This window comes from Myotis lucifugus, unplaced genomic scaffold (assembly GCF_000147115.1).
Source record: "Myotis lucifugus unplaced genomic scaffold, Myoluc2.0 scaffold_129, whole genome shotgun sequence".
NCBI classification, from domain to species: Eukaryota; Metazoa; Chordata; class Mammalia; order Chiroptera; family Vespertilionidae; genus Myotis; species Myotis lucifugus.
This window is the reverse complement of record NW_005871177.1, coordinates 2475369-2502736: the sequence shown is the minus strand read 5'-3', so window position 1 is coordinate 2502736 and position 27368 is coordinate 2475369. Positions and strand designations below refer to the sequence as shown.

The 27368-nt window shown below is 43.4% G+C and overlaps 1 protein-coding gene across 1 annotated transcript; it reads left to right on the top strand.

Moving 5' to 3' along the window:
* Positions 1 to 26707, top strand: BDH2 (3-hydroxybutyrate dehydrogenase 2). Its single transcript, XM_023758388.1, has 11 exons — positions 1 to 81; positions 474 to 544; positions 3341 to 3368; positions 7156 to 7234; positions 8968 to 9064; positions 10733 to 10841; positions 18354 to 18414; positions 19611 to 19724; positions 23069 to 23127; positions 23690 to 23782; positions 26363 to 26707. Exons 1-11 carry the CDS (start codon positions 1 to 3, stop codon positions 26414 to 26416), a joined length of 846 nt encoding a protein of 281 aa, XP_023614156.1. The 3' UTR covers positions 26417 to 26707.
* Positions 26708 to 27368: the final 661 nt, after the last annotated feature.

Sequence of the window (27368 nt, the reverse complement as noted above, 5' to 3'; positions counted from 1 at the left end):
ATGACTGGAAAAGCACAAAACAATAAGTTACATGAAGTTCAGAACAGAGTTAGTCATTTCGAGGCATTCTTGGCCTTTTTGGTAAGATTCATTTCCAGGAAAGAAATTATGAAGTACATCATAGCTGTCATTTTTAGTCAATGTATTGCATATTTTTCCTTAACATACTATCATAGCAATTTCTGGGGCTAAGAAATTGTCCCTCAAATCCTCTCCTCTCCCCCAGGTCTGTACCCTGGGAGTGTTGTTTCTCCTTTCCACACTTACCCAAACAAGACACTATAACAGAGCTGCAGATTTGATTCTTTGCAATATCTGCTCCTCTACTGAATAAAAATAATGCAAATTAGTAGGTAAGCACACCTGGGTAATAAAGCTACCTGGAGGCCATTAAAATATAGTCAGCCATCAGGTATCCAGTCTAGTAGAATGGTGCTTGACTCTTGAATTTGGATGTCCATTGCCTTCCTCAGATTTGGGAAGTTTTTACCATTATCTACTGGCAGTACCATTGTGCATATACTGGTCCACTTGCTGATATCTCGTAAGTGCCTTAGGCTCTTCACTTTTTTTTTTCTTTTTTGCTTCTCTGACTGGATAACTTCCAATGACCTGTCTTCAACTTTGTTGATTCTTCCACAGCTCGATCATTTTTTTTTTTTTTATTCTTTAGCTGTTGAGCCCCTCTAGTGTATTTTTCTCAGCTCCAGAATTTCTGTTTGGTTCTTTTTTTATAGTTTCTATCAAAATATTCTTATTTTGTTCATGTTTTATTTGCATGGTTTCACTTAGTTGTCTGTGTTCTCATGTAGATCATGGAGCTTCTTTAAAACTTATTTTGAACCCTGGCTGGTGTTGCTCAGTGGTTACAGTGTCCACCCACACACTGAAGGATCACGGGTTTGATTCCTGGTCAAGGGCACGTACCTGGGTTGCAGGTTTGATCCCTGGTCCCAGTCAGGGCCTGAGCAGGAGACAATCAATCAATGTGTCTCTCTTATATCAATGTTTCTCTCCCTTCCTCCCTTCTCTCTAAAAATCAACGGAAAAAATATCCTCACGTGAGGATTAACAAAGAAAGTGTTGGAGTCCTGGCAGGTGGCTCTGTTGGAGTGTCGTCCTGCACATGAAAACGTTGTGGGTTTGATTCCCCGTCAGGGCACATACCCAAGTTGTGGGTTCGGGGCATGTACAGGAAGCAACCAGTTGATGTTCCTCACATTGATGTTTCTCTCCCTTCCTTTCTCTCTAAAATCAATAGAAAACATATCTTCACATGAACTTTTTAAAAAAAGTGTTGGAGTTGGCCTTGATTAGAAAATGTTCATACTCATAAAAGTCTATTCCAAAATCCTCATAAATCAAAAGAAAGGCATCATTAAAGCAAGGAGCGCAGCTGTACATGGTTGCAGATCACTAGACCCAACATTAGGAACTACAGTGGGATAATGAGGTACCGTTTTAGCAAAGACCACATGTGGGCACATGCAGAAACTAGGCCAAGGTTTTAAAAAAATTTTAAAGGACAATTCTTGCTATCCATTATTTAATTTCTAATAATAACATTAAGTTCAAATGGAACACTTTGTGCTGGTGGTTTTACATGCTAAGTCCTTCCCTGAGGTAGGTGCTATAGTTACCTTCATTTCACAGATGAGAAAGCAGGTTTGGGAGTTAAGTGACTTAACCACTGAGGAAGAGATAGGAACCTACCTTCATCTTTCTGACTCCACAATGTTCTCAACCGCTATGACTGTTATGAACACACTTAGCTCCAAGAACAAAAAACTTAAAGGAAAAAGGAATCTAAAGAAGTTTATTTTTCTCACATGAAAACTCCAGAGGAGTTAGTCTAGGGCTCTTATCTTGAGGCTGTCTTCAAGGAACCAGGTCCCTTTTCTTACCTGGCTGTCTTTAACGTGTGCCTCTGACCTCACACCAAGTCACAAAGTGGCTGCTGTGTCCCAAGGCATCATATCTGCATTCCAGGAGAAAGGGGTGGAGAGCAAATGTCAAAAGCCTTTCAGAGAAGCCTCTCCTTTCTAAGAGAGAAGCCCTCAGAAATTCCAGACTACATTTCATTGGCCAGCCAACTCTAGCAGGAATTGAGTGTTTGGCCTTTCAAAAGTAACAGGCATGGAAAAGTGAGGGGTGAGTGTTGAGTAAGCCAACTTCTACATCACATGCACAAATAACCCACACAATCATTCCGCCCAATTACATGTCGGATAAAATTCGAGTTATTAAGCCTAGCATAGAGGGCCCACATGACCTAGTCCCCTATGAAGATCCCCAACCCCCCTGCCTCAGTGTAGTCAGGATGGCCACCTTCTGCCACTAAACATGTATTAGTGATTAGAATAAACTGAGCATGACAGAATAACCACAACTATACCTTAACCACTAGACGATTTTTATTTCCCTCCCTCAAAACAATCTACTAGCGCCTGGCCGGCATGGCTCAGTGGTTGAGCCTCAACCTATGAATCAGGAGGTCACGGTTTGATTCAGTCAGGGCACATGTCCAGGTTGCGGGCTTGATCCCCAGTGTGGGGTGTGCAGGAGGCAACCGATCAATGATTCTCTCTCATCATTGATGTTTCTATTTCTCTGTCCCTCTCCCTTCCTCTGAAATCAATAAAAATGTATATTTAAAATAAAACAATCTACTAGGTTGAAGGCCAGGAAGGAAGGTTCCAGCATCTTCAATGGCCTGGGTTCCTTCTATTTTGTTGCTGCTATCTTCCACAGGCAATTTCTGGCTCAATATTTTTGTTAATCCTCACCAAGGATATTTTTTCCATTGATTTTTAGAGAGTGAGAGGGAGGGAGAGAGGGGTGAGAGAGAGGAATATCAATGTGAGAGGGAACCTCGATTGGTTGCCTCCCAATAAGCCTTGACCCAACCGTGGATGGAACCTGCAACCCATCTGCTACTCTTGACTGGGAATCGAACCCGAGACCCTTGGGTGATTGGGCTGAGTCTCTAACCACTGCGCAACTGCCCAGGGTCTGGCTTATTCATCTTGTGAACCCAAAAACAGCACATAGTAGGTGCAAACAAATGACAAGAACTTAGAGAGATTAAACTTAAAGTGAAGGAAATGAGTGCCACATCCTAAGTAAGCTGTACAATGCTTTCCACTTTTCACCTTCTACTTGGACTTAACAGTTCCAACGGAGCTCCACTAGGAGGCAGCACGTACACATATACAGTATGAACGTGAGAATCCTCTTAAAAAACGGAAGGGATCTGAACTACAAATCCCAGCATGCACTGTTAAGCGCCTGACTTGCTTCTGCACAAAGGTCTCAAGTTAATTGCTGGCTGAGCGATCAGAAGGACGCCATCCATTTGCTGCTCTAAAGTAAGATTTCTCAATGTATTTCAAATGAAACTTTGGAGTGGGAAAAGGGGAGGTGGAATTTTTAGATATTGCTTTTTTTCTGCACATTATCTATTCCAGGATTAATTTTAGCAGTTAAATCAGGATAAGGGTGGGTTTTTAGCGAGTTTGAAACTCTGATATTTTAGTAAGTTTTTCAGAATAGCCAAAGAAAAGAGGATTTTTCAGTGTCTTACGTGAACATTTTTCTTCCTGGCTCCTGATAATAGAGTTCGTCAAAATGCTCTGTTTGTGTCAGTGCTCGTCGGAAATTAACATTTTGATTCCAATATTTAGAGTAAGGAAGACATCGTGTGTGGTTCTCACGTTGGATGTATTGAAAGTTGCCTCGTTTCACCATTGCAGGCCATGTTTGCACTCATTTTCCTTAATATATCCGTTTTCGTTTAATAGTAAGCCTTTGGATCCAAAATCTGGCCCCAGAAAGGCAGGGCGGGCAGCGAGAGGCCGGTTCTCGGAGTGAAAGGGCTACTCTGTGCCTCAGCAGTCGTTCAGCCCCTCTTCTCAGCGTGTCACGGGGGAACCTTTAGCTGCGCCTTCGCAGGGCCACGTGTCAGATGTCACTAACGCCGAGAGGAGTGTGAGCTAACAGCTTTGTAATACACCCTGCTCAGGACTGGAGGAGGGTGCAGACTGTTGGAATCTCTTACTTTCTAAAGTATATATTGAATATAGCTCTTAACTCTTTTCATGTTTAAAGTGAAAATGTGTCGCTTGTGTAATAAGAAAAAACAACAGTGCAGACGCATCGGTTGCATCAGAGGGGGTCAGGCACCCTAAAAGCCAGCTTCGCCACCGCATCACAAATGTGGGCTTACTCAGAGAACACCTGGGAAGGTGCCAGCCGGTCCCTGAAGCCAGTTCTTCCTACGCCTCGTTCATCCGGCCCCTTGAGGAGCGGACTCCCAGATAGATAAAGAGGCCTGGGGTTTACTGGGGGAGGCAGCGATGAGAGAATACAAGGAGGAACTAGGTAAGGCTGGAGGAGCCGGCAGACCACCGCGATGGTGCCGTGCTGTGTGGGAGCCTGCAGGTGCTCTGCACGAGGGCCTGCCAGGCCAGTGGAGGAGCGTCGTGTCTTCTAGAAATGCATCTGCTACGGTGTTTGCACCACCCTCGGACACTGGCCCACGGGAAGGTGGCCTCAACACCAACTTGGCGGGGGGTTCGTATCGCAGGTGGCCTAGTGGTCAGTTACTGGGATCCGGGGCCAGACGGCACATGGGGTCTGCCGGGTGGGTGCGTTCGAGAACCAAAACAAGAAAAACATGAACCAGAGCTTCCCTGCAATCCGGCCTGGGTTTGAATTCATAGTGTGGAAACACTGGGCAAAGCACATGATCTCTTTGAAGTGAGTGCATTGATGGCCAAGCTGGGTCTCCGCACCCACCCCGTCTCGCTGCCACGTTCTGTTCCCCACGGTGGTCTTTCTAAAATACATGTCTGATCATGTCAGTGCCCATGGCCCTCAGGAGCGACTAGCCCCTCATTACGTCCAGCTTGGACAAAGGATGGAGGCTTGAAGTGGAAGTGCTCATCGAGTGCAGCCTAAAGTCAAGCAGGGCTGAAGAAAACAGAGATAAGTTCAAAAAGAAAGGAATGGGTCATGTGAGCCCTCTAGGCAAGACGAGCTAGCTACTTGTACCTGATCAGGCAGGTAAGCCAGCGGAGTGATTGCTTCAGTTGGTTGTCCATGTACGACTTCAATTGGTTCACCCAACACCACCTCATTCACCACCACCACCGCCTTTTTGTTTGTTTGTTTCTGCCTGGAATGCTTACTGGTATATGACGCCTTGGGACATAGCCAATCTGTGACTTGGGTGGGGTCAGAGGCACACACTAAAGATAGCAATAGGGTAGGAGAAGGAACCGAGCTCCTTGAAGATGGCCTCATTTAATTAGCATCTGAGTCTGAACCACCTCAACCTCATCGGTGGTCATTCCTCTCACTGTAAGGTCTGCAGTGCAAGCACTGGCCTTATAGCTCATGCACATCCTATTTCCCCTGTGTCAGAATTCCTCAGGCCTCCGTTTAAACATTACTGAGTGTCTGTTAAAGTGTCACTGCTGCATGCTTAACCTTAAAAGAGGACCAGCAGCATTGTGGGTGGAATGTCCAAATAGCAAGAGAGTCAGGAGGCCTGAGGTTACTGCTGGCTCTGCCGTTGACCAGCTCCTTGACCTTGAGCAGGCCCGGTCAGTTTCCTCATCTGTAAAATGAGGGTATTGGACATGATTTGATTTTCCAGCTCTTATGTTCAATGAGTCTCTGAGGCCAACGGAGACATCTTTCTAAGGGACAAGGAAAAACCTCAGGTGATTGATGTGCAAACCCTGACCAGAGTTTCCAGGAGAGAAAGCAAGGAACAGCCTGAGTAGTGAGGGCACATGGGATGCCACAGCAGCGTATGCAGGGGCAGTGCAGAGGGTGGGCAGCAGTGAAGGGAAGGACTCCACTCCTGCTGGGTCCCACCAGAGCCCTCTTCTCCGGGTACTGAAGAAACGAAAGGTAGGCGCAAATCCAATGTCTGCCTCAGTTAACACTTCAATGGGTTATGCTAAACGTGTTTGATATACACAGCTAGTACAGAGTAATAAGCATTCAGATGATGGGCTCTTAAAGGTGTACATTGAACCATTCGTTCTAGATGTTGCTGCTGGCACAGGGCCGGACCCCAGTAACTGACCAAGACCCAGGTAACTGACCACTAGGCCACCAGTACATGAACTTGACTTTAGATACATGAACTTGACTTTAGATCTCACCACAGGTTCCATTATGGGTCGACTTGATAAGAAAGTCATCATCCTGACAGCCGCCATCGTAAGTTACCGTCTCTTGCTGTTTGCTCACTATCTGTTACGGTCTCTTGCTGTTTGCTCACTATCTGTTGAAGTACTGAATTATGTGAATTCAGTACTTAAGATTCCTTGCTTGGCTACTTCTGCTCTACTTTTTTTTTTTTTTTTATGTTTGTGCTTCTGTTGTTTAAAGTTACAAAAAGAAAAGTTGCTACTTCTGACCCCAGTCAGATGAGGGAATGAATACCTCATAAGTTTGCTATGTGACATTACAGATAACCTGTGATTCTGAGAAACTTACTCCTCCATCTCGGTTTCTTTGCACCCGGGCCCTACGGGAGTGCATAGCTTTCTGAAATCATGTCGTTTCGGATAAAGGACACCAGAGTTCAAACTGTCAGGTCACCTCCACCTTCTCATTTATATCAAACCTCCCACACTATACCCCACTCCTGAGCTAATCATGTACTTTAAGCATAATGGCAGCGTGTGGTTTGACATTTATGAAAACAGTGGTATTCTTTGGAGAGGAAAGTGTTGAAATAACCCATTTTTCTCTTATTATTTGGAACATAATAAGAAATTGAATATAATAAGAACCTGCTCAGAAATGGAATACAGACTATCAAATCACAGAATAGTATTTTGAGAGGTGTTAATAATCCTAGTGGGGTTTTTTTTTTTAACACTAATTTACTTTATATTAGTTAAGGGCACAAAGTCAGATGACAAGCACAATATATCTCCAGTTGTCTTAGTTAATGATAAAAATAACAATGGGAAGGGTGAGGTGAGACTAGTTAGTTTGATATTCCACCTATTTTATAGGGAAGGGGGGAGACAAAGAAAATAAGTTAAAGGAGAAAAGGCTTAATGACTTTTCATTCATGAGAGCAATTTAAGCAAGTGCACAAAGCATTTATTTGTGTATTGTGTCTCCCAGGCTTTTGCAAGAGAAGGTGCCAAAGTCATAGCCACAGATGTCAATGAGTCCAAACTGCAGGAACTGGAAAAGTACCCAGGTGAGCGACTCCGCCGCTTGAGCCTGGGATCCGGAGTCTGCAGGGATTAGAGAGCAGCAGGGCTCAGGTGCTGAAAGAGAATGCCTTAGCTGCGCAGCTCCACTGGCCTCCTTTTTGGAGCCTGACTCTCTGACAGTCAAATTTATATTCTGTGAAGCTACAGACAAAAATCTGCATACTTAAGTGTACACACAGAATTTTAGATACGGACTTAAAATTGTTTATGTATCCAACATGTTGAAGGATTCAGTACCTAACAAGAAAATTCTATTCGAGAGTGGAACAGCTGTTAACGTTTTATGACAACTCTTCGCTTCTGGGCCCTCCTTTTCTAGGGGCAGTGCTGTCCCAGAGCAACCGGACGTGAGCCACAGATGTAATTTTAAGTTTTCTAGTGGCTGCATTTAAAAATTTTAAAAGAAACAGTTGAAAGTTCATTTAATAATCTATTTTATTTCACTCAATATAGCTAAAACATCATTTAACATAATCAAAAATTATTAATGAATTATTTTTATACTAGAGGCCCAGTGCAAGAAATTTGTAATGTGTTGTACACTTACAGCACATTTCAGTCCAGATTAGCTGCCTTTCAAGGGCTCAATAGCCACATGTAGCTAGTGGCTTCCATATGGGGGACAGCTCAGCCCTAAAATCACGTGTCATGATCAAAAACCCAAAGAGATTACCGGAATTATTTATGTGTATATCAGCCCTTACTGCACCCCAACACCAGAGAACTTCAGTTAGAGTTATTCTGAAAGGAATCAGAAGAGAAAATTGAAAGAAATCAAAACAGAACAGGTTACGTGATCAAACACAAATTAGGTCATTGAACTATTTAACTGAATTAGACGATGTTGAAGTATCACTCCAACAGCTCAAAGTAGCGCGATTGCGCAGAAAAAGCACAAAGGGGAAAGGAGTCTTCCTGAAACTCGATTCCAGTCTTCCCTTTCTTTCTTTGTTCATGTCTTATTTCCTAGACCCAAAAGAGAATAATAAAATAACCCGTATATTGTTTTTAAAAAATAACAATAACGAGAGCTGCTTTCCTTAAGAGAACGTTTAGATTTCTCTAGTAACTACAGACCCCACACCTGCTCTTTCAAGGCCAGATCTTTTCTCTGGCTTCTCATTTCTTCTTACAGTTTAGGCCAGAAATAAGTGATGATACCCTTGACCAACAAAGTCATTTAAATAAATAATGGAATTGACATAAAAATAAAGCTCACAAATAGAAACAACCTTTCCCACAGCCCTGCCATTCCCCCTCACCCCCTCCCCCCCCCTCCCCCCCGCACGCACACACACACACACACACACACACACACACACGATTCAGAATTTCTGTAGTAGGGACTCAACCACTGGGGGAAAGAAGGGGCTAAAATAGCCGGCATTCAGTTATTACTATTTGCTTACTGAGAAGCATCTGACGTAGATCATTTAATACTTCACTGTAAGTCATTACTCAGAAACACCTTTATTAATCAATTCAGAGAATGGCGAGACAGGAAGAGAGCCAGGGAAGCGTGTTATTGGGAGGTCCAGTTGGGAAGGACTTGAAGGTTTTTCCTAATGAGATTCTTAAGACCCTACTAATGATCAACAATCCTATGAAGCCTAACTGGGCAGATACTGCAGTCTTCACACTTCCAAACAGCTGAATCTCCGAGGCTAGATGTTTTTTATGGGTATAGGGAAATGGTGTCTTCTGTTTCATTTTTCAGGTATTCAAACGCGGGTCCTTGATGTCACAAAGAAGAAACAAATTGATCAGTTTGCCAATGAAGTCGAGAGAGTTGATGTTCTCTTTAATGTTGCTGGGTAATTCAGAACTTTTTCATCTCACTCTTCTAATAGAAAGTTTCCTATGACTTTTATTAAAAGAATTTTGATAATATGGCCAAATTATTTATCATGAGCCACAATATAGTCCTTGAAAATACGACTTGATTTTGGACAGAATTTTTATTGCAAGTAAGACAGCTGTGGGAGTTAACATGGGTTTGGGGCCTAAAGGCAATTAAGGTCTATTCAAGACAACTGGTACTAATCAAAAGGTATTGACCTTCTTTAGGCTGGTGACAGGCTCACACCAATGGACTTGTCACTGATGTCCCACTAGGATTTATAAAATAAAATGAAAAACTGTTCTCCAGTAGAGCGTCTTTAAAATTAAGTATATTCTTAGAAGCCAAGTACTCAGTGTATTGAAATGCAGACATTCCCAATTTTTTGACATAACATTCTAGCAAGTCCTTTATACTATGCCAAGCTCAGTGGTTCTTACTAGGACAGTGAATCCCAGGAAAAGAAGTTTCATGCTGTACCTTTGTATGCAGCGCAGAAGGAATTCATGAAACTTGTTAGGGTGGTCCCTAACTTGCCGGACCACACGTGCATGATGAGACTGGAATTGGAGCAGCTACATGTCGATGCAGTGACTGCCAACACTGTCCTCTCTCAGGTGTGACAGTAGCAATGAGTACAATTGAGGCTTACACAGAAACTGCGTTGATACATTCTGAAATTTCACTTTTCTTATGTAGAGTCATATTTGTATTGCTGGCTTGATAGAATAATCCTAGAACCTCCTGATATATATTTGTGTTTCTTCCAAACCATGTTTCAGACCCAGGCAGGGTGGGGAAGAGGGGACCTCGATCTATCCATAGTTTAATCATGTGTTACCATGTATGGAAATTAAGTTAAAGCAGCAGTTTGTGATTATTTATTTTGTGGACAACCTGCTCATCCCTCATGTAAGAATATACCCAGAGCCATAAAAAACAAATCAACTAGAAAAATTAGTTTCTGAGAATTTATTAAACTTTCAGCTGAGTAAGGGGTATTGAGATAGAGCATGTGGTTCTTTCTGTCATTCTACTTAATTGGAAGTACAGTCACACCAATAATATTTTATCATTAATTACATAATTTTGGTCTAGGGGACAGTGACATCACTTAGGACCCCAGTTTTTACAACGCTCCCTGAAGGAAGTCTGACTTGCAAAAGAGTGATGTTACTTTAAGGTTTTTGGTTTGTTCCACTCTGTTTACTCCGTATGTTAGACAAAGTGATAATACTTTGCTGCCTGGAGATATTTTCCTTGCAATTTTGATTTCCCTTGAGAATGTTAAATCTGTGCCACCAGGGGGCACTGTGCCCTTGAAAGGGGAGTCAGGGCAGGTGTGACGTTCTCATTTATGTTTGTTTTCCGTGTTTCCTGTGCTGTGGTAAAGAGCTTCTTATGCTTGATGGCCCCAAACTCTCGCCTTCTTCTTTCAAAAGAAGGATATTGTTTTCAAATATTGTTGGGATACCTACTAACCTAGTGTACTACGTGATAGTATGTTTGATATGTTAAAAATCTTGGTTAGGGAAGGGACAATGGTCTAAGTCAATAAATGACAATAAAGATGATAAGGAAATTGAATAGAAATATTTTTAATTGATTGATCATTTCCCCCATTGTGTAATCACTGTTCCAGTTTTGTGCATCACGGAACCATCCTGGACTGTGAAGAGAAAGACTGGGACTTCTCAATGAATCTCAACGTCCGCAGCATGTACCTGATGATCAAGGCATTTCTTCCCAAAGTAAGACAATCCGCTAGGGGAGGCACCACTGGATAAGTAGGTCTCCTCGCGGGCATCTAGAAAGGACCCCCACAGGTGCTAAGGAGTGATAATAGCTGACATAATGACTAACCTGTATTGAACGTTTATATCAAGGCACTTAATATAAACCAGCTCACCCAGTTCATCCATTCAAGGAATGTTAAGCACTTTCTACATGCCAGGCTCCATTCTAGGTGCAGAAGAGAACAAGACAAAGTCCCTCTGTAAGGGAGGTCCCATTTTTTCGAGGGCTCATGAGGCAGGCTAATATGTAATCAAATAAACATACATCATGTGGGTGGTTATAAGTGCTCTGAAGAAAGAGAAGTGAGGCCCACTTAGGAATCTTGGGAGAGGGCTCCTTGAAGAGGGACAGCAAGGAGCACACTGGCCAGAACTGGTCTGATGAGTGGGCACCAGCTTACCACATCCGCGGTGCAGAGATTAAACAGGAGGCTGGGGAACTTGCCCAAGGTCACGTCCCTGGCAAGTTGTTAGAACCAGGATCGGAACCCTGGAAGCTAGTCCCCTTCTTGAATTTCAGTGTCTAGGCACATGCCTTCAAGATGGATGTACCCATTGCTTTTCTGTACTCTGAGTGTTCTCCCAGCACTCCTGTTGTTAGCTAGGCCAGTGGTCGGCAAACTGCAGCCCCTTGAGTGTGGCTCTTCCACAAAATACCACGTGCGGGCGTGCACGTACAGTGCAATTGAAACTTCGTGGCCACACTCAAGGGGCCAAAGAACCGCATGTGGCTCATGAGCCGCAGTTTGCCGACCACTGAGCTAGGCCACAGAGGTACCAGAGAGGTCAGAGACATTGCATGCTAAGACAGTGATCTTCCTGTGTCTGCTACCCTTGAATTCTCCAGCCTTCACAACTCATCAACATTCTTAATTTTATTTTACAATTAGTAAGTACCTTTTGATAGAAAGCACCACACTAGGTGCTCTGGGGGAGGGAGGTGTAAATATGAATAGCACTGACTTGAATGAGCTTATAAATCAATAGTCGCAGACAGCACAGGCTCAGACAATGGAAGGGATTGACGAGTGCAGAACCAGCCCAGTTCAGGATTGTAAACTGAACCCTCGAGAAATGCAGAAGAGCCCTTCTCTCCGCCCAGCTGGATTAGATGACGGACATACTGAATGCTGCCCAGCCCAGGTCTGGAGAGCTTTTCAGTGACAGGGCACGGCTGGTACTTTGCTCTGAATATTCAGTCTGATGTCAGGAAGCATCCAGATAGATTTTAAAAGGAAAATTAGGACAATTAACTTAGTAACAAAGGAATTTTTTTAAATCTTTTTTATTTTTTATTGATTTTTTACAGAGAGGAAGGGAGAGAGATAGAGAGTTAGAAACATCGATCAGCTGCCTCCTGCACACCCCCCACTGGGGATGTGCCCGCAACCAAGGTACATGCCCTTGACTGGAATCGAACCTGGGACCTTTCAGTCCGCAGGCCGACGCTCTATCCACTGAGCCAAACCGGTCCCGGCAACAAAGGAATTTTTTAAATCTACTTGTTGAGAGCCTAGAATGGATTTTTGGTTAGATAAGGGGAAAGCTTAGGGAACAATGGGCAAGGCGGTCACACTGTATGGAACTCGTTTGTAAAACCAGCCAGCTGTCAGGAAAGCTTTACAAATATCAGTGAAGGAAGCAGGTGTGAGTGCAGTGAAGCTGAAATTTAAATATGTACATAAGAGTTAACTGAAAATATCAAACACTAACTTGTAAGTTAATGAGTTTGTTTATGATTGAAAACGTAGAGAGTTTGTATCCACAAAACATTTTAACAATAATCCACATGAGCCAATACACTCATTTGTTTTTTTGTTTTTTTTTTAAATTAAATCTTTATTGTTCTGATTACATTTTTCCTCTTTTTTTCCCATAACTCCCCTTCTCCCAGTTCCCGCCCCACCCTCCGCCCTCACTCCCCACCCACTGTCCTCATCCATAGGTGCACGATTTTTGTCCATTCTCTTCCCGCATCTCCCATTCCCCTTCCCCCCCCCTCAAGAATAGTCAGTCCATTCCCCTTCTATGTCCCTGATTCATTGTAATCACCAGTTCATTCTGTACATCAGATTATTTATTCACTTGATTCTTAGATTCACTTGTTGATAGATGCATGTTTGTTGTTCACAATTTGTATCTTTACCTTTTTCTTCTTCCTCTTCTTAAAGGAAACCTTTCAGCATTTCGTATAATACTGGTTTAGTGGTGATGAAGTCCTTTAGCTTTTCCTTATCTGTGAAGCTCTTTATCTGACCTTCAATTCTGAATGATAGCTTTGCTGGATAAAGTAATCTTGGTTGTAGGTTCTTGGTATTCAGTACTTTGAATATTTCTTGCCATTCCCTTCTGGCCTGCAAAGTTTCTGTTGAGAAATCAGCTGACAGTCGTATGGGTATTCCCTTGTACGTAACTGAGTCTCTTTCTCTTGCTGCTTTTAAGATTCTCTCTTTGTCTTTTGCTCTTGGCATTTTAATGATGATGTGTCTTGGTGTGGTCCTCTTTGGATTCCTTTTGTTTGGGGTTCTCTGCGCTTCTTGGACCTGTAAGTCCATTTCTTTCACCAGGTGGGGGAAGTTTTCTGCCATTATTTCTTCAAATAGGTTTTCAATATCTTGCTGTCTCTCATCTTCTGGCACCCCTATTATTCTGATATTAGTGCGCTTGAAGCTGTCCCAGAGGCTCCTTACACTATCTTCGTATTTTCGGATTCTTTTTTCATTTTGCTTTTCTGGTTGGGTGTTTTTTGCTTCTTTGTATTTCAAATCTTTGACTTGATTCTTGTGCTCCTCTGGTCTGCTATTGGGTATAATATTCTTTATTTCAGTCCGTGTATGCTTAATTTCTAGTTTCTTTATCGTAGCATCGAGGGTCTCATTAGTTTTCGTGAGGCTCTCCTCGAGTTTTTTGCAAACCCTCAAAATTGCGATTTTTAGCTCCATATCCTCCATTTCTGTCATGTTTTTTTGTCTCTGCATTTTTTATGCCTTCTTGGTGCACCCCCTTGTGGTCTTTGTGCGCAGTCTTGTTCTAGTTAAGCCCAGATTGTTGTAGTTAATACTAGAGGGATTTGACCACCAGGCTGACTGGCTGCGAGAATCAGCTGTGTGGAAAACTTCTGTCCTCTGGGAGGTGCTAATCTAGCCTTTGCCTGAGGCGATCCGGCAAATGGCTCTGCGCAGGGCTTGGGCGGGGCGGGATCAACAGGGCGGGCGGAGGGAGCAGTTATGGCCGCTCTCAGTCCCGTTCCCAGAGGCTCTGCTTCTCAGAACCCCGGCAGCTGCTGCAAACCTCGGAGAGAAAGCTGCCCTCAGGTTCCAACTGATGCCGGATAATCCCGCTTCTCCCGTTTGAGTCTGGGTCCCTAGAGACTCGCCCGGATCTGGAGCCCAGAGTCTGAGACTCACTCCCGACCGAAAACGACAACCGCGCTATCAGCCACCAGCCCGCTTTCGCGCGCACCTCGGTACCTTTGTATTTTCCACACTGCGCCTCCTCTGAGCCTCCTCTGCGTTGTCTTTCCTTCTAGTTGTAGAGTCTCTCTTCAGCCAACCTTCCTGTGATTCTGGGTGATGTCCGTTCCGTCTTTTAGTTGTATTTTTGAAATGGTTGTTTGCGGCAGCAGTCTCCGGTGTTTACCTACGCCGCCATCTTGGTCGAGATCCAGAGATTCTCATTTGTTAAAAAAAAAAAATCCCAAGAGATATTAATGACTTGGACAGGGAATCAGGACTCAGTGCCACTTATTACATCTGACCCTGGCCCCTGGCCTCAGAAGGCCTCAGGTACTGCCTAAGCCAGGGGTGGGCAAACTTTTTGACTCGAGGGCCACAATGGGTTCTTAAACTGGACCGAGGGCCGGAACAAAAGCATGGATGGAGTGTTTGTGTGAACTAATATAAATTCAAAGTAAACATCATTACATAAAAGGGTACGGTCTTTTTTTTTTTTAGTTTTATTCATTTCAAACGGGCCGGATCCGGCCCGCGGGCCGTAGTTTGCCCACGGCTGGCCTAAGCTCTGCCCCTAAGTCACCATGTGAGCTGGGAGATGGCACTTGCTCCCTTTTAGGATCTATTTTTTTTTTAATGAGGGTAATAGGCTACCCAGTCCCTTCCAGGCCGAATTGTCTAGGACCCTCTGTGTTCATTAACCATGGTGCACGTATACCAGGTCGGAACTTTCCGGGGAGCCCAGGATTGAAGTGTAGGCAGATCTGAAATGTCAGATGGTCAAAACAGAGGAACCCTTGTAGGAAATGTTTGTTCATGGGTAGGTAACAGGAAATCATTCCACAACTGGAGGATCAGTCAAATGGCACAGAACAAGTTGAAAATGCTGTAAGGAGATCAGTGCAGAATCCAAGGTCCACTATGGAATGGAAAAGAAAACCCATGATGGCAAGAGTTCTGGTCGGTCTTAGGTGTGTGGGGGTTCCAACCACTCACTGTATCTTAGAAGAGCCCCTACCACATGGAGGTGCTTAGAAAACACTTGTTGAATGAATATGTGTATCTAGGTTGTCAATCCAGGTGGAGGTCAGGCATGGAGTCACTGAAGATCCAGAAGCCAATGTCTGCCTCGTTTAGGAGCTGAGCTCTGGTCAGTGGGAACAGGAGGGCTGGGTCAGAGTAGGATGAAACTAGAGGGAATCTTTAGAGATCTTTCTAGCCCCTGCCCGAGTTTCAGGGACATCAGTCCTACGTAGCATTACTACGTACCAGGCACTTCTCTTTATAGTTGTCCTTGCCAGAGAGCATGGTTGCATAGGGTGCCAGGAAGAGCGTTCACACAATGACAGCAGGTACCAAGCTGGTGTTAAGAAGGCAGAGTAGAAGGAGGCAAGGACTATGGGCTCTAGAATCAGCAGAGAAACCTGGGTTGAATGGGTAGTACAGGTGATAGAGGGCGGCACCACCATCTCCTAAAGTTTGGCCTGAGTTATTATTGCATTTCAGAAGATTGGAGAATGAACTCACTTAGTAGCCCATCTTTATGTATTAAATTGGGCTATATGTATTCTATATGCATTTAAAACGGGTTCTATAAGACAAGGATAGCTCAATAAAACTGGAAAATATAAATAAATAAAAATGGGCTATGCTATTTGCTAAATTTAATGAGAAAGAATAATTTTAAGGCTTGGTTTTCAGCATGATTATGCTGTACTAACCATCCAGGGGTGTTCCTGAGGACCCCATTTCATTATGGTATTCTTTATTATATAAGTTGGGGTAAATTTTTCCCCTGCCGTTTTCCTTGACTTAGTTGGGTCACCTCAGCCTCTCCTGTGTCCTGCTAGTCCAGGGGTGGGCAAACTTTTTGACTCGAGGGACACAATGGGTTCTTAAACTGGACCGGAGGGCCGGAACAAAAGCATGGATGGAGTGTTTGTGTGAACTAATATAAATTCAAAGTAAACATCATTACATAAAAGGGTACTGTCTTTTTTTTTTTTTTAGTTTTATTCATTTCAAACGGGCCAGATCCGGCCCGAGGGCCGTAGTTTGCCCACGACTGTCAGCTAGTCCATCCAGCACAATGCCTTAGGGTTGTTTTAGAATCTCCTTTTAGATACAATTAGTAGCTAAGTATCAAAATAGGAAGTAAGAACACCATAGGGAATGTATAAGCTTGCAGCCTCACCCCTGGATGCATCCACTCATTCACCTTCACCGGTCCTACACCTCTTTGTCTGAAAGCTGCTGGAGAAACTCACCCCAGTAGAAACTTTTCATTGATTTTCATGATGTAGAACATACTGGTTTTTTTCCTTCTGTTCTCTAGTTGGTTCTTCCATTTCCCCCGACAGTTATGTTAACTCTTCACCCCACTCTTGTCCACCATGTCCCCTGGTTGCTTGTGGCCATTTTCCTGGCCTCTCAGCTTTCAGTGAGAAGTTAGTGCCCGGGAGGCAGAAATGCTCCCCACCTCTTACTTCTCCCCCCAAAACATTCATGGGCACCATGCCCTTGCACATACATGTATTATCTTGAAAACACACACATATATGTTATAATAAATAAAGTTCATTTGAAAACGTTGTAACTCATAGCAGCTTATTTCATTAGATATTCCATTAGGTCTGGGGTTGAGCCCAGTAATCTGCACTTTATTTTGATTCATCAAAATGTATTGACCACCTATGGTGTCCTCTGTCTAGAACAGCGGTTCTCAACCTGTGGGTCGCGACCCCTTTGGGGGTCGAACGACCCTTTCACAGGGGTCACCTAAGACCATTGGAAAACACATATATAATTACATATTGTTTACAGTAGCAAAATTACAGTTATGAAGTAGCAACGAAAATAATTTTATGGTTGGGGGTCACCACAACATGAGGAACTGTATTAAAGGGAACTGCATTAGGAAGCTTGAGAACCACTGATCTAGAAGGACAGGACAGCCAGAGACCCTCCTCTCATTGAGTTCACTCGTTAGTGGAGGAATTCTGAGGGAGGTGATCTTCACAGCTCTAGGTGGGGAGGCAGCCCTCACTGCACGTAACCATTCACCAAGTCCTGCCCTTACTGCCTCAGCTACCTCTTACCCACTGACAGCTCTGCATCTCTGCTTTATCCCCCTTTCCTAAATCACTACCCCTGCTTCCAGGGGTCTCCTCTACAGGATATCAGAGTCGTCTCCGTAACCCCCACGTCTGAACATACCTCTCCTCTGCACTAAACCTTCCTTCTCACCACTGCTGTGCCTTCAGGGTAAAGTCCAAATTCCTACATTCAACCCCACATGGCCTCTGAGCCTCACTGCTTCCACACCCTGCATTGCAGCCAGACCCATCCCTGCCTCCCAGCTCTGCGATGGAGCCTTTCTGCACAGGGTTCTCTCTCCTTCAAACAGCCTTCTCTTCGATTTTTCTGACTAACACTGGTTTTCAAAAATTAACCCACATATTTCTTCCTCAAGAGCCTCTTTTGGGTGGCCCGCACCTGGATTGGTCCCTTCTCACCCCCACCCCCCTTCTCTGTGAAGGTTGCTGCTGTCCTGGGTGCTGATTAAGTCAGCCGTTCCAAGCAGACTGGCAGCTGTCTGCAGGCAGGGACTGTCATTGACCTTTCCGTCTCTTAGACCTAGCACCATACCCTACCACAGTAGGTATTCAGCAGATACTGTGGTGAATGAAGGCGAGAGCTTTCCAACATCAGGACACACAGTAAGGATTACCCTTCTTTTCCTTCCATTCAGCTCAGTTCATTCTTGGTCTGGCTGATGCTCTTGAGCCACCGCAAGGCGGTGGGTAATCCCCCTGGGAACTGTCCCTGCCAGCCAGCACAGGGCGTCAACTCCCAGCAGTGATTGGGTTAGACTCTTAAGAGTGCTTAACTGCACTTAGTGTTAATAGCTAATAAGATGGATCTGCAAATCCTAAGTAAATGCACATCTTCTAAAGAGGCAGTATTTTTAGCCTGCGGAGTAGCATTTTTTTTAAAATTTGTTTTGTTTTGGCAGATGCTTGCTCAGAAATCTGGCAACATTATCAACATGTCCTCTGTGGCTTCCAGCATCAAAGGTAGGTCTGTCTCCTGGGGTCACGATGCACAAAGCCACTCACCTCCCTGAGCTGAGGGAAGGAACACAGCAAAACCCATAAAAGCCACACGTCACTTCAAAACTGCCTTTTAAAACTGGTCTTAAGTTCCTTCACTTCCAGGCCCTTTGCCTTAGATGTGAACCAGTCATAAAATTAAATAAAACTTTTTTTTTGTTTTGCCCTCCTTTTATCTCTTCTAATGGAAAATCAGGAAAGGGAAGAGGAAATCAAGAGGGAGAAGAAAACATTTCCGCATTTAATTAATAATAATAAAAAAATGTGTTGTCTTGACCAGGTGGCTCAGTTGGTCAGAGTGTCATCCTTTGCACCAAAAGGTTGCGGGTTTGATTCCCGGACAGTGTGCTTATGGGAGGCAACCGATTGATGTTTCTCTCCCACATCAATGTTTCTCTCCCTTCCTCTCTCTAAAACATATCTTCAGGTGAGGAATTTTTTTAAATGAACACCCACTATGTGCCCCTGCACCAGAAGAATTCACAGTCCTAAAGGGGTGTCAGGCAATCTCACGTCTTCCACAGTGTGAGAGGATTATAACAGAGCTTTGTGCAAAGTGCTGCCCCATCACTAGGGAGCTAACTGCCTGTGGATACGAGGAGGGATTCGCGGGGACAGCTGATCTGGGCCCTGAATGAGGAGTCAAGTTGAAGAGCAGGATTGCAGTGCAAGCTGGAGATAAGGCCACAGCCTGGCACAGATGGGTTTGCAGGTTTAAAAGGAAATAGCTGCTGCTGAGATAGCATCCTTCTCTGTGCAAGGATGCACACGTTAAACCTACACAAGAGAGGAATGCAAAGACATGCCTGGGCCTCTTGGTTTTGTTTTGTTGTGGGGTTTTTTTTTTCTTTTCTTTACCCTGACTCTCTTTTGGAATCTGCCTAAGGGGTCCACCAACTGATGATGAGAAACGAAGACCGCTCTAGTTAGTCACTTAAGTGCAGCTTGTCAACACCTAAGTCTCAGTTGAATTGTGCCAATAATGATATTATTTTCCCACTTTCAGAAACTAGCCCTATTAAGGGGGAAAACCTGGTAATTTTTTAAAGGGTGGGGTGAGGGAGCATGACCGTGGTTGCTGGGGACACTTACTTGTGCTCCCTTTCTAAAGGAGGCTATGTTTCTTATTCCTTCCATTGCTGAGCCCTCCCTTCCCCCAGGAGTCGTGAACAGATGTGTGTACAGCACCACCAAGGCCGCTGTGATTGGCCTCACGAAGGCGGTGGCTGCAGACTTCATCCAGCAGGGTATCAGGTGCAACTGTGTGTGTCCAGGTGAGTTTCACACTAAAGGCCCGTGAACCTGTCCTATCTGACTTCCTGGCTGCCACTGTGAAAGATATCTACATAAGCTTGTTTACTCCGTGTTTCATTGTCTCCTGTCATCGGGAAAAGTTCAAAAGGAAAGGGCGAGGCTTGTTAGGATAATTGGGAATGAGAGGCTAAGTCATTAGGAATAAGCCACAGAGGCAAAGGGTTTAATGTTATTTATCTGCATGGGGCAACTCCAAACCACGTGGTGAGAGACAGCACGGGCCAGGGCGTGGTGTCTTGGAAGCAGACCAGGATGACCTCGTCGGGCAAAGAGGAAAAGAAGACCTTACTGACAGGACAGCAGGAAGGAGGGAGAAGAGCCTCCCAGAAGACAGGGAGCTGCTGGGTCATGTGAACCACCTGGGGAGGCCCATAAATGAACACCTTTCTTTAGGCTATAACAGGGGGTCAGCAAATGATGGCCTACAGACCAAATCCGGCCACCACCTGTTTTGTAAATACGGATTAATGGGAGCACATCCACACCCTGCTTATGTGTTGGCTGAGGCTGCTCCCACGCTATAAGCAGAGTTGAATAGTTAAAGCACACCAAATGTTCCTCAAAGCTCAACATATTCCCTATCTGGCTTTTTACCAGAAAGTATGTTGACTCTCCTATAAAGGAAAGGAGAAAGGAGAAATTCATTATTAGTAGAAAGAACATTCAATTTGTCCAAACAAAAGCATTCAATAACTTATTTCTTGATAAAAACGTCCCCTTCTCTTAATAACCGTGGGCGTGTCGGTTAAGTAGCTATGCCCTTTCACCTGGCTCCACCCACCCCGAAATGAATGCAAGGTGCCTGAGAACAATTATTAACTTCCTCTCTGGAAAGCAATTAAATAATGCCTGTCCTGGATCAGAGTTTCTCTCAGTAGTTCACAACAGGTATTGAGGAGTTGGGGAGAAGTATAATTCACAGTTACCTGTGGGACCTTTCAAAAACCTGAAGGGCCTGCTGGAATTTGGGGAGTGAGGGGGGAAACTGTGTGTATGGTACGGACATAACTTGGAGGTATTACGGGTTCAGTTCCAGACCACCGCAATAAAGCAAGTACCTCAATAAAGCTAGTATCGCAATAAAGCAAGTCATAATCTTTTTGCTGGCAAAAGGGTCTTGTGTTCAATTTATAAAAGGCTCAATGGGTGTGAAACACAATAAAGGGAAACACAATAAAACAAGGTATGCCTGTGATTAGAAAGCCCCACAGGAGATTTTGATGTAATCCATCAGGGTCTCCCCTCAGGTTGAAAACCACTGACTTATTAGTTAAAACTACTAAATACCCTGCAAATTACAGAATTTCCATGATTGAGGTGTTCTGCTTGATTTTTCGTAGACTAGAAAAGTGAACATAGCCCTGGCCAGTGCTCAGTGGTTAAAGCATCAGCTCATGGACTGAAGGGTCACAGGTGCAATTCCTGGTCAAGAGCACGTACCTAAGTTGCACGTTTGATCCCCAGCCCCAGTCAGGGTACATTTGGGAGGCAGCTAATCAATGTGTCTCTCTTGCATCTCAGTTTCTCTCTCTCTCTCATTCCCTTCCACTCTCTCTAGGAATCAATGGGAAAAGTATCCTCTGATAAGGATTTTTAAAAAAGGTAAACATAGGTAACACTAAGAAAAGGAGGATTTTGATAATTTTTAACACATACTGGTGAAACTTAGGTACAGCTATTCTTGGTGCTATTTACCCAATGGAACAAATGGCAAAATGATTTGGAAAATATGGTTGTTTTAGCAGCTGGACTTTTCAGGAGACTGGAAAATATGTTATCAAACTCTTTGGAACAAGGAACCAGCCGTGACTCACCGAGCCGGTCACAGGAGAAAACCTGACTAGGAATGGTTGTGTCTGGGGTGACACTGGTGGTTGTATAGTCACAGCACTTCAGCTGCGGACTTGTGTAGACTGTGGCGTGGGTGGTGGTCTGTGCCATGGGCACAGCAGAGTCCAGTGGCAATGAATGAAGTGGAAGGCATAGGCTTGCTCCACAGTTTTCAGGTAATAGCCATTCAGACCAGCCACGTGTAGGGTCTGACGCTCATTTGCCTCGGTGGAGGGAAGTGGCTAAAGCTGTAAGGATTTTGAAGAGAGTGTACAGTGAACGTGTTAGGGGCTATGAGCACACTGTTGGTAGAATGTTGTACTGTGAGGAGGCTGTTGATGAGGGGGCGAGGGAAACACTATTGGAAACTGATACAAGCTATGTGGTTCAGAAAGTTTATCAACACTATTCCCCGCAGTAACGTGAGGTAGAAAACATCCCTAATGAACTGGGTGATCGAGCAAAGGCTATTTCCACCTGGAATGTTCAAAAGTGCTGCCCACTTACAGTAAAATGTGAGGATAGACTAGAGAAGCTAAAGAAAGGGCTGTTCCACAAAAAAAGAGCCAGGATTTGCTACTCTGAAGATTCCCAGCCTCTCCAGAGAAATGGCAAATAATGACAAAATTAAGAAATGGTTTCCAAGCAACATCAAATCTATAGCATTCCCAGGAGCATGGTCTAAAGATGAAGCTGCAGATAGGACTGTGAAGTCATTTATGACCTTAGGAAGGTCATGTGGTCCCCGGAGTACGCTCAGTCAGAAGAAGAAAAAACAGCCCTCTCGAGAGAACTGCCAGACTATGTGAGTGAACAGAAAGTCTGGAAACATGCTCTAAGTGGGATTTAAAACTTCAGTGTCATTCATTTTTTTAAGCGAAATAATTTCAAATTACGTTTTTTATGAGAGTGCTTAAAAATAGGAATTTGAAACCAATGAAAATAGGCAAGAGAACGAGGAAAATGAGAACCACCTAAGTTACTGGGACGATGACAGTCACAGACTTGGCCCCGCGGTCCCCGGAGGAACCCGACAGCAGGGATGGTTTGAGGGCATTCAGGCAGTCTGGATCCTTGTGCTGGGAAAGCACTTCGATGATTGTATTCACATCTCAGGATGGTTGTGAGGATTAACTGAGATAATACATGTAAAAGTGCTTCAAATCCATAAAGGGTCATGTTAACATAATGTGACTAAAATCTATATCTTGGGAATGCTGGGTGATTCACCCAGAGTCCCTGTCTAGTGTCACAAAGGACTATATAGTCTGTGTTTTAGAAAGTCATAGAAATGTCACTAAAGAAATTATAAGCCTACCTCATAGAATGGCTGGCAGGTAGATGTGAAATTGTCATTCTAAGTCGTGGAGAAGGCTTTCACTGATTGTCCTATCATATGGGAAGGGAGTTTAAGTGTCAATTTCTTTTTTCAGTTAAACCAACTAACCAAGCTGAATGTCCCTGTTTGATTTAGGAACTGTGGATACCCCATCTCTGCAAGAAAGAATACAAGCCCGGCCAAATCCTGAAGAGGTATATCTACTCTCCTAAACGTGTTTAAATCTTCCGGTTAGAAAACGCCCTCTTCCTTACCTAGAGTAGACAAATTCATAGAAGCCGAAAGTAGAATGGTGGTTGCGGGGCGCTGAGGGCATGGGAATGGGGAGTTGTTTACTGGGTGCGGAGTTTCAGTCCTGCAAGATGAAAAGAGCTCTGGAGGTGGGTTGCACAACAGTGTGAGTGTCCTTAGCACCACTGAACTGTGATGGTGAAGATGGCAGATATCCCACCAAGTGTATTTTACTACAACTTTAGAAAAGCTCCCTTCTTTACTATGAACTTTCTGATTTGTCACGGTGTCTATAGTGTAACAAAATAGTTTGAATAGCTAGGAAGTCACCATAGCTCTGCTTGGTTTGCTTAGTCCACAATTAATGATATTAATATTCTCAGATATTATGCATCATATATGATCAAGCCTAGAAGCCAGTGGTACGTCTGTAGATTCAGCTTGCCTTTGATTCCCAGGAGGAATTGCAGGTGAGTTCATACTTCAGCTCTGGTCACTGATGTTTGGCATGGTTTCTGGTCACAGGCACTGAGCGATTTTCTGAAGAGACAGAAGACTGGAAGGTTTGCAACTGCAGAAGAAATAGCCCTGCTGTGCGTGTATTTGGCTTCCGATGAAGTAAGCACTGCTCTTTGCAAGGGGTTCATTATCTTAATCATATTTGGCCAATATTTGCTAAAAAAAATATGTTGTCTTAGAGAGTAATGGGCATATACATGCTAAGATGCTGCGGTTACTAGATAGGGATCCGTTCTGATTTCATTTGCTCAAAGAAAGGCCACTTTGATTTGAGCTGCCGACTTTTCCTCATTCCGCTTTACATGTTACTAAATCTTGTAGTAAATGAAATAGAGGAGTGAAAAAACATCGCTCAAGTTTTACAGAGACAGTTGCTTTCAAAAATTGCAGTTGGGGAAACCCTGTTTAAGTGTGAGTCAAGCAAATGAGCCTCCAAAATTCTGAGCGCTTCAGGTGAAGCAGGGAGAAGATTCATCAGATTTCATTGTATGTGGCAAGCACAGAATTGGTGTTTTTAGTTTTACCAGTGCCTTTATTTAGCAGAGTCCCACTGGCTCTTTTTTCCTATGAATTCATACTTGCCATCATGTATGCAAATTCCTAATTCTGTCTCTTTCCACTTAGCACCTACTTAGGAGCCAGTTTCTTCTTTAACAGCTATTGTCTGTTTTTAAATGGCATCCTCCTGCAAAAGCAGAAACTATATTTATAAGGTGTAGAGCACAAGAACATCCCTCTCTGCTTTATGGCTTTGAATGTTACATGACCAGGGCACCACAATGTATGAAAAGAGACAAGGATAGGGAAGTGCATAGGCAGGAGTGAGGAGGTGTGTTACTCACCAGTTAGTTCCTCTTTACAGGAACTCGGTGAGGCACACCAGTGGTTGGTGAATATGACCAATACAGGATTTGAAGTGTTTTGGTGACAGAGCAGTTACTACTTCTTAGAACTATTAACAACAGTTAATAACTGGGGAACTTGCTAGACAAAATACTAATGAAGCAAGTATGTTGGCCTTTGTGCTGTCTCTGAATGCATGTCTTTGGAAGAGCCCATTTGACTTGGGGGTACAGCTGACTAGTTAAGTTGCCTTTGTTTATCCAGAGTTTAGGTTATTACATATTTGGAAATGTTCTGGCTTGAAATGTGCAACGAAAGGACCTTTAGCCTTTTAAAGGGGCCCAGAGGAGTACATATGTGTAACAGAGAGCTTGCCTTATAAAAATACTTGGGAAGGGGGGGATGTCATTTTTTGGTAAAGTGATTAGTATCCCTCCTAGTTTATCTACATTATATGATCAGTTTTCATAGAATAAACTTTAAAGATTTCTGTACTTGTGTCTTTTCTTCTTCCCTCTTCCCTCTTCCATTGTCTTAGGCTTTAGGAAAATTTAAAACTAAGAACACAGATTTTAATCTTTATTATCCATGTTTAAGTTAAAAGAGATTTTTTAAACCTCTACCACAAGAAATCATTTTACCTTTCATAATTTGGAAAATGAGAAATTCTGTGGAAAAAAAATGTTATTTGTTTTAACTCCTTTAGCACTGATTTGTATCTAAAATAAGCATCAAATTTTTTCATAGTTTAATAGATTATAATAATAATTACAGTATCTTCATTCAAATTTTTCAAATATATGTAGTCTGCTTCAGATCCTGGAATTGCCTTTATATATTGATCAACTATACTGGTATATACAATATCTTTTTAAAAAATTTTTGTTTGATAATTGACATGACCACTTTATGACCGACACACCTGATTATATTCAAAATTTATCAATGGCACCAAATTCAGCTCATTTAGAATAGTTCTGAGTTTCGAAATGCAAATGTAATGTTCTAGCCTAGACTTTATCCTAATTTCGGGAATGACTATATGTCACCTAACTTTGGTTTTTGTTAATCCTCACCCAAGTATATTTTTCCCATTGAATTTTAGAGAGAGTGGAAAGGAGAGAGGGAAATGGGAGAGAGAAAGACACAGACAGACAGACATCAATGTGAGAGAGATATATTGGTTGATTGCCTCCCGCACATGCCTCTGACTGGAGCCAGGGATCTAATCCGTAACTCTTTTTTTTTTGTTCTTCTAATATATTTTATTGATTTTTTACAGAGAGGAAGGGAGAGAGATAGAGAGCCAGAAACATCGATGAGAGAGAAACATCGACCAGCTGCCTCCTGCACATCTCCCACTGGGGATGTGCCCGCAACCCAGGTACATGCCCTTGACCGGAATCGAACCCGGGACCTTTCAGTCCGCAGGCCGACGCTCTATCCACTGAGCCAAACCGGTTTCGGCTAATCCGTAACTCTTGACTGGGATTCAAACCCTTAATCCTTCGTTGCTTGGGCCAACACTCTAACCACTGAGAAACACCAGCCAGGGCTGCCACCTAACTTCTTAATTTTCTGATTGTGAAACCAAACACATCATAGACTTGCTTAGAATGTGACATATGCTGAAACACCAGCCAGAGGCCAGACCACAAGAACACAATGATTTTAAATCATCCAAAATTTAATTCAGATATTAATGAATTCTCTTTGTTGAGTGCTCCCTTTACTATGAGAGTAAATTATTTAGCTATGTCAGTCATAGATGAATTGGAAAAACACCCTGTGTGAAACCTAGTTAATTGTTCTGTCTCCTTGTGCTCATCCCTGCAGTCTGCCTACGTAACAGGTAACCCTGTCATCATCGATGGAGGCTGGAGCCTGTGACTTCAGTTCTCCTCGCTGGGAGGAGGCCCTTCCTATCCACTGTGAGCCTGGTTCTGAAGAATACTCACCCGTCATGTCTTTCTTGTTAATGGTACAGGAATGAAAACAAGGCCTTCATAATGATGTCATTGTTCATGAGTCTGGTTCTTTAAATATGTTAATTGCTCTCTAATCTCTTCTACATTCATTGTAGATGACATCAAAGATAATGAACTCACTGCAAATGAATAGTTCTAAAAATAAACCTCAATTTGTAAGCATATAAAGTAAAATGTGAATATGAAGAAAAAAGGAAGGTTGTTGTTGTTGTTTTTTAAGAAAAGATATTCATTTCTATTTTACCTCTTCTCTATTTCCCAATATTCAAATATTTTTGTACAGTTCTGCATTGGTCTGTTTATGGGTACTAATTTTAAAATCTTACGCCTTTATAAACGAATACCAGAGGTAGTGTTATTGTGATGGGCATGCACGCTTAGCGTCATATAGTGAAATGGGTATAGATATGTAACCTTTAACTGAGGTAAAGAAAATTTTGTAACTTCTTTGTACTCTATGTATCTTGATGTCAATCTGTACTTCGAGGACCCGGACACGCTCCAGCCAAGCGTTACACCTGTTTTTCAAAGAATGTGTTGTGGAAACACTCCAGCCAGGTGTGATCCTGTTTTCCTACTGAACTTTTACCCTGCCAGTTAATGCTTTGTAGTTCTCGCCAATAAAAAGCCTTGCGGGACCCTTGGTCTGCACTACAAGCTGCGAGGCTCCCAGAGGAGCTCTTAAATTTAAAGGCTCTTAAATTTAAATTCTGAGTCGGTGGTCTATCTCGCTGAGTGAACCCATAACATTTGGAGGCCCGCAGCGAGATCCCCGGCAGGGGTGAGAGGGACCCCCTATTTAAGGCAGGAGGCTCTCCGCCATTTATCGCCAGGCACGCAGCGAGATACCCCAC

Coding starts and splice junctions, on each gene's coding strand:
- BDH2 (XM_023758388.1), top strand. CDS start 1: ATGACTGGAAAAGCACAAAACAATAAGTTACATGAAGTTCAGAACAGA. Junction 3,369..7,155: donor CATCCATTTGCTGCTCTAAA/GTAAGATTTCTC, acceptor TGTGTCTCCCAG/GCTTTTGCAAGAGAAGGTGC. Junction 23,128..23,689: donor CCCGGCCAAATCCTGAAGAG/GTATATCTACTC, acceptor TTCTGGTCACAG/GCACTGAGCGATTTTCTGAA.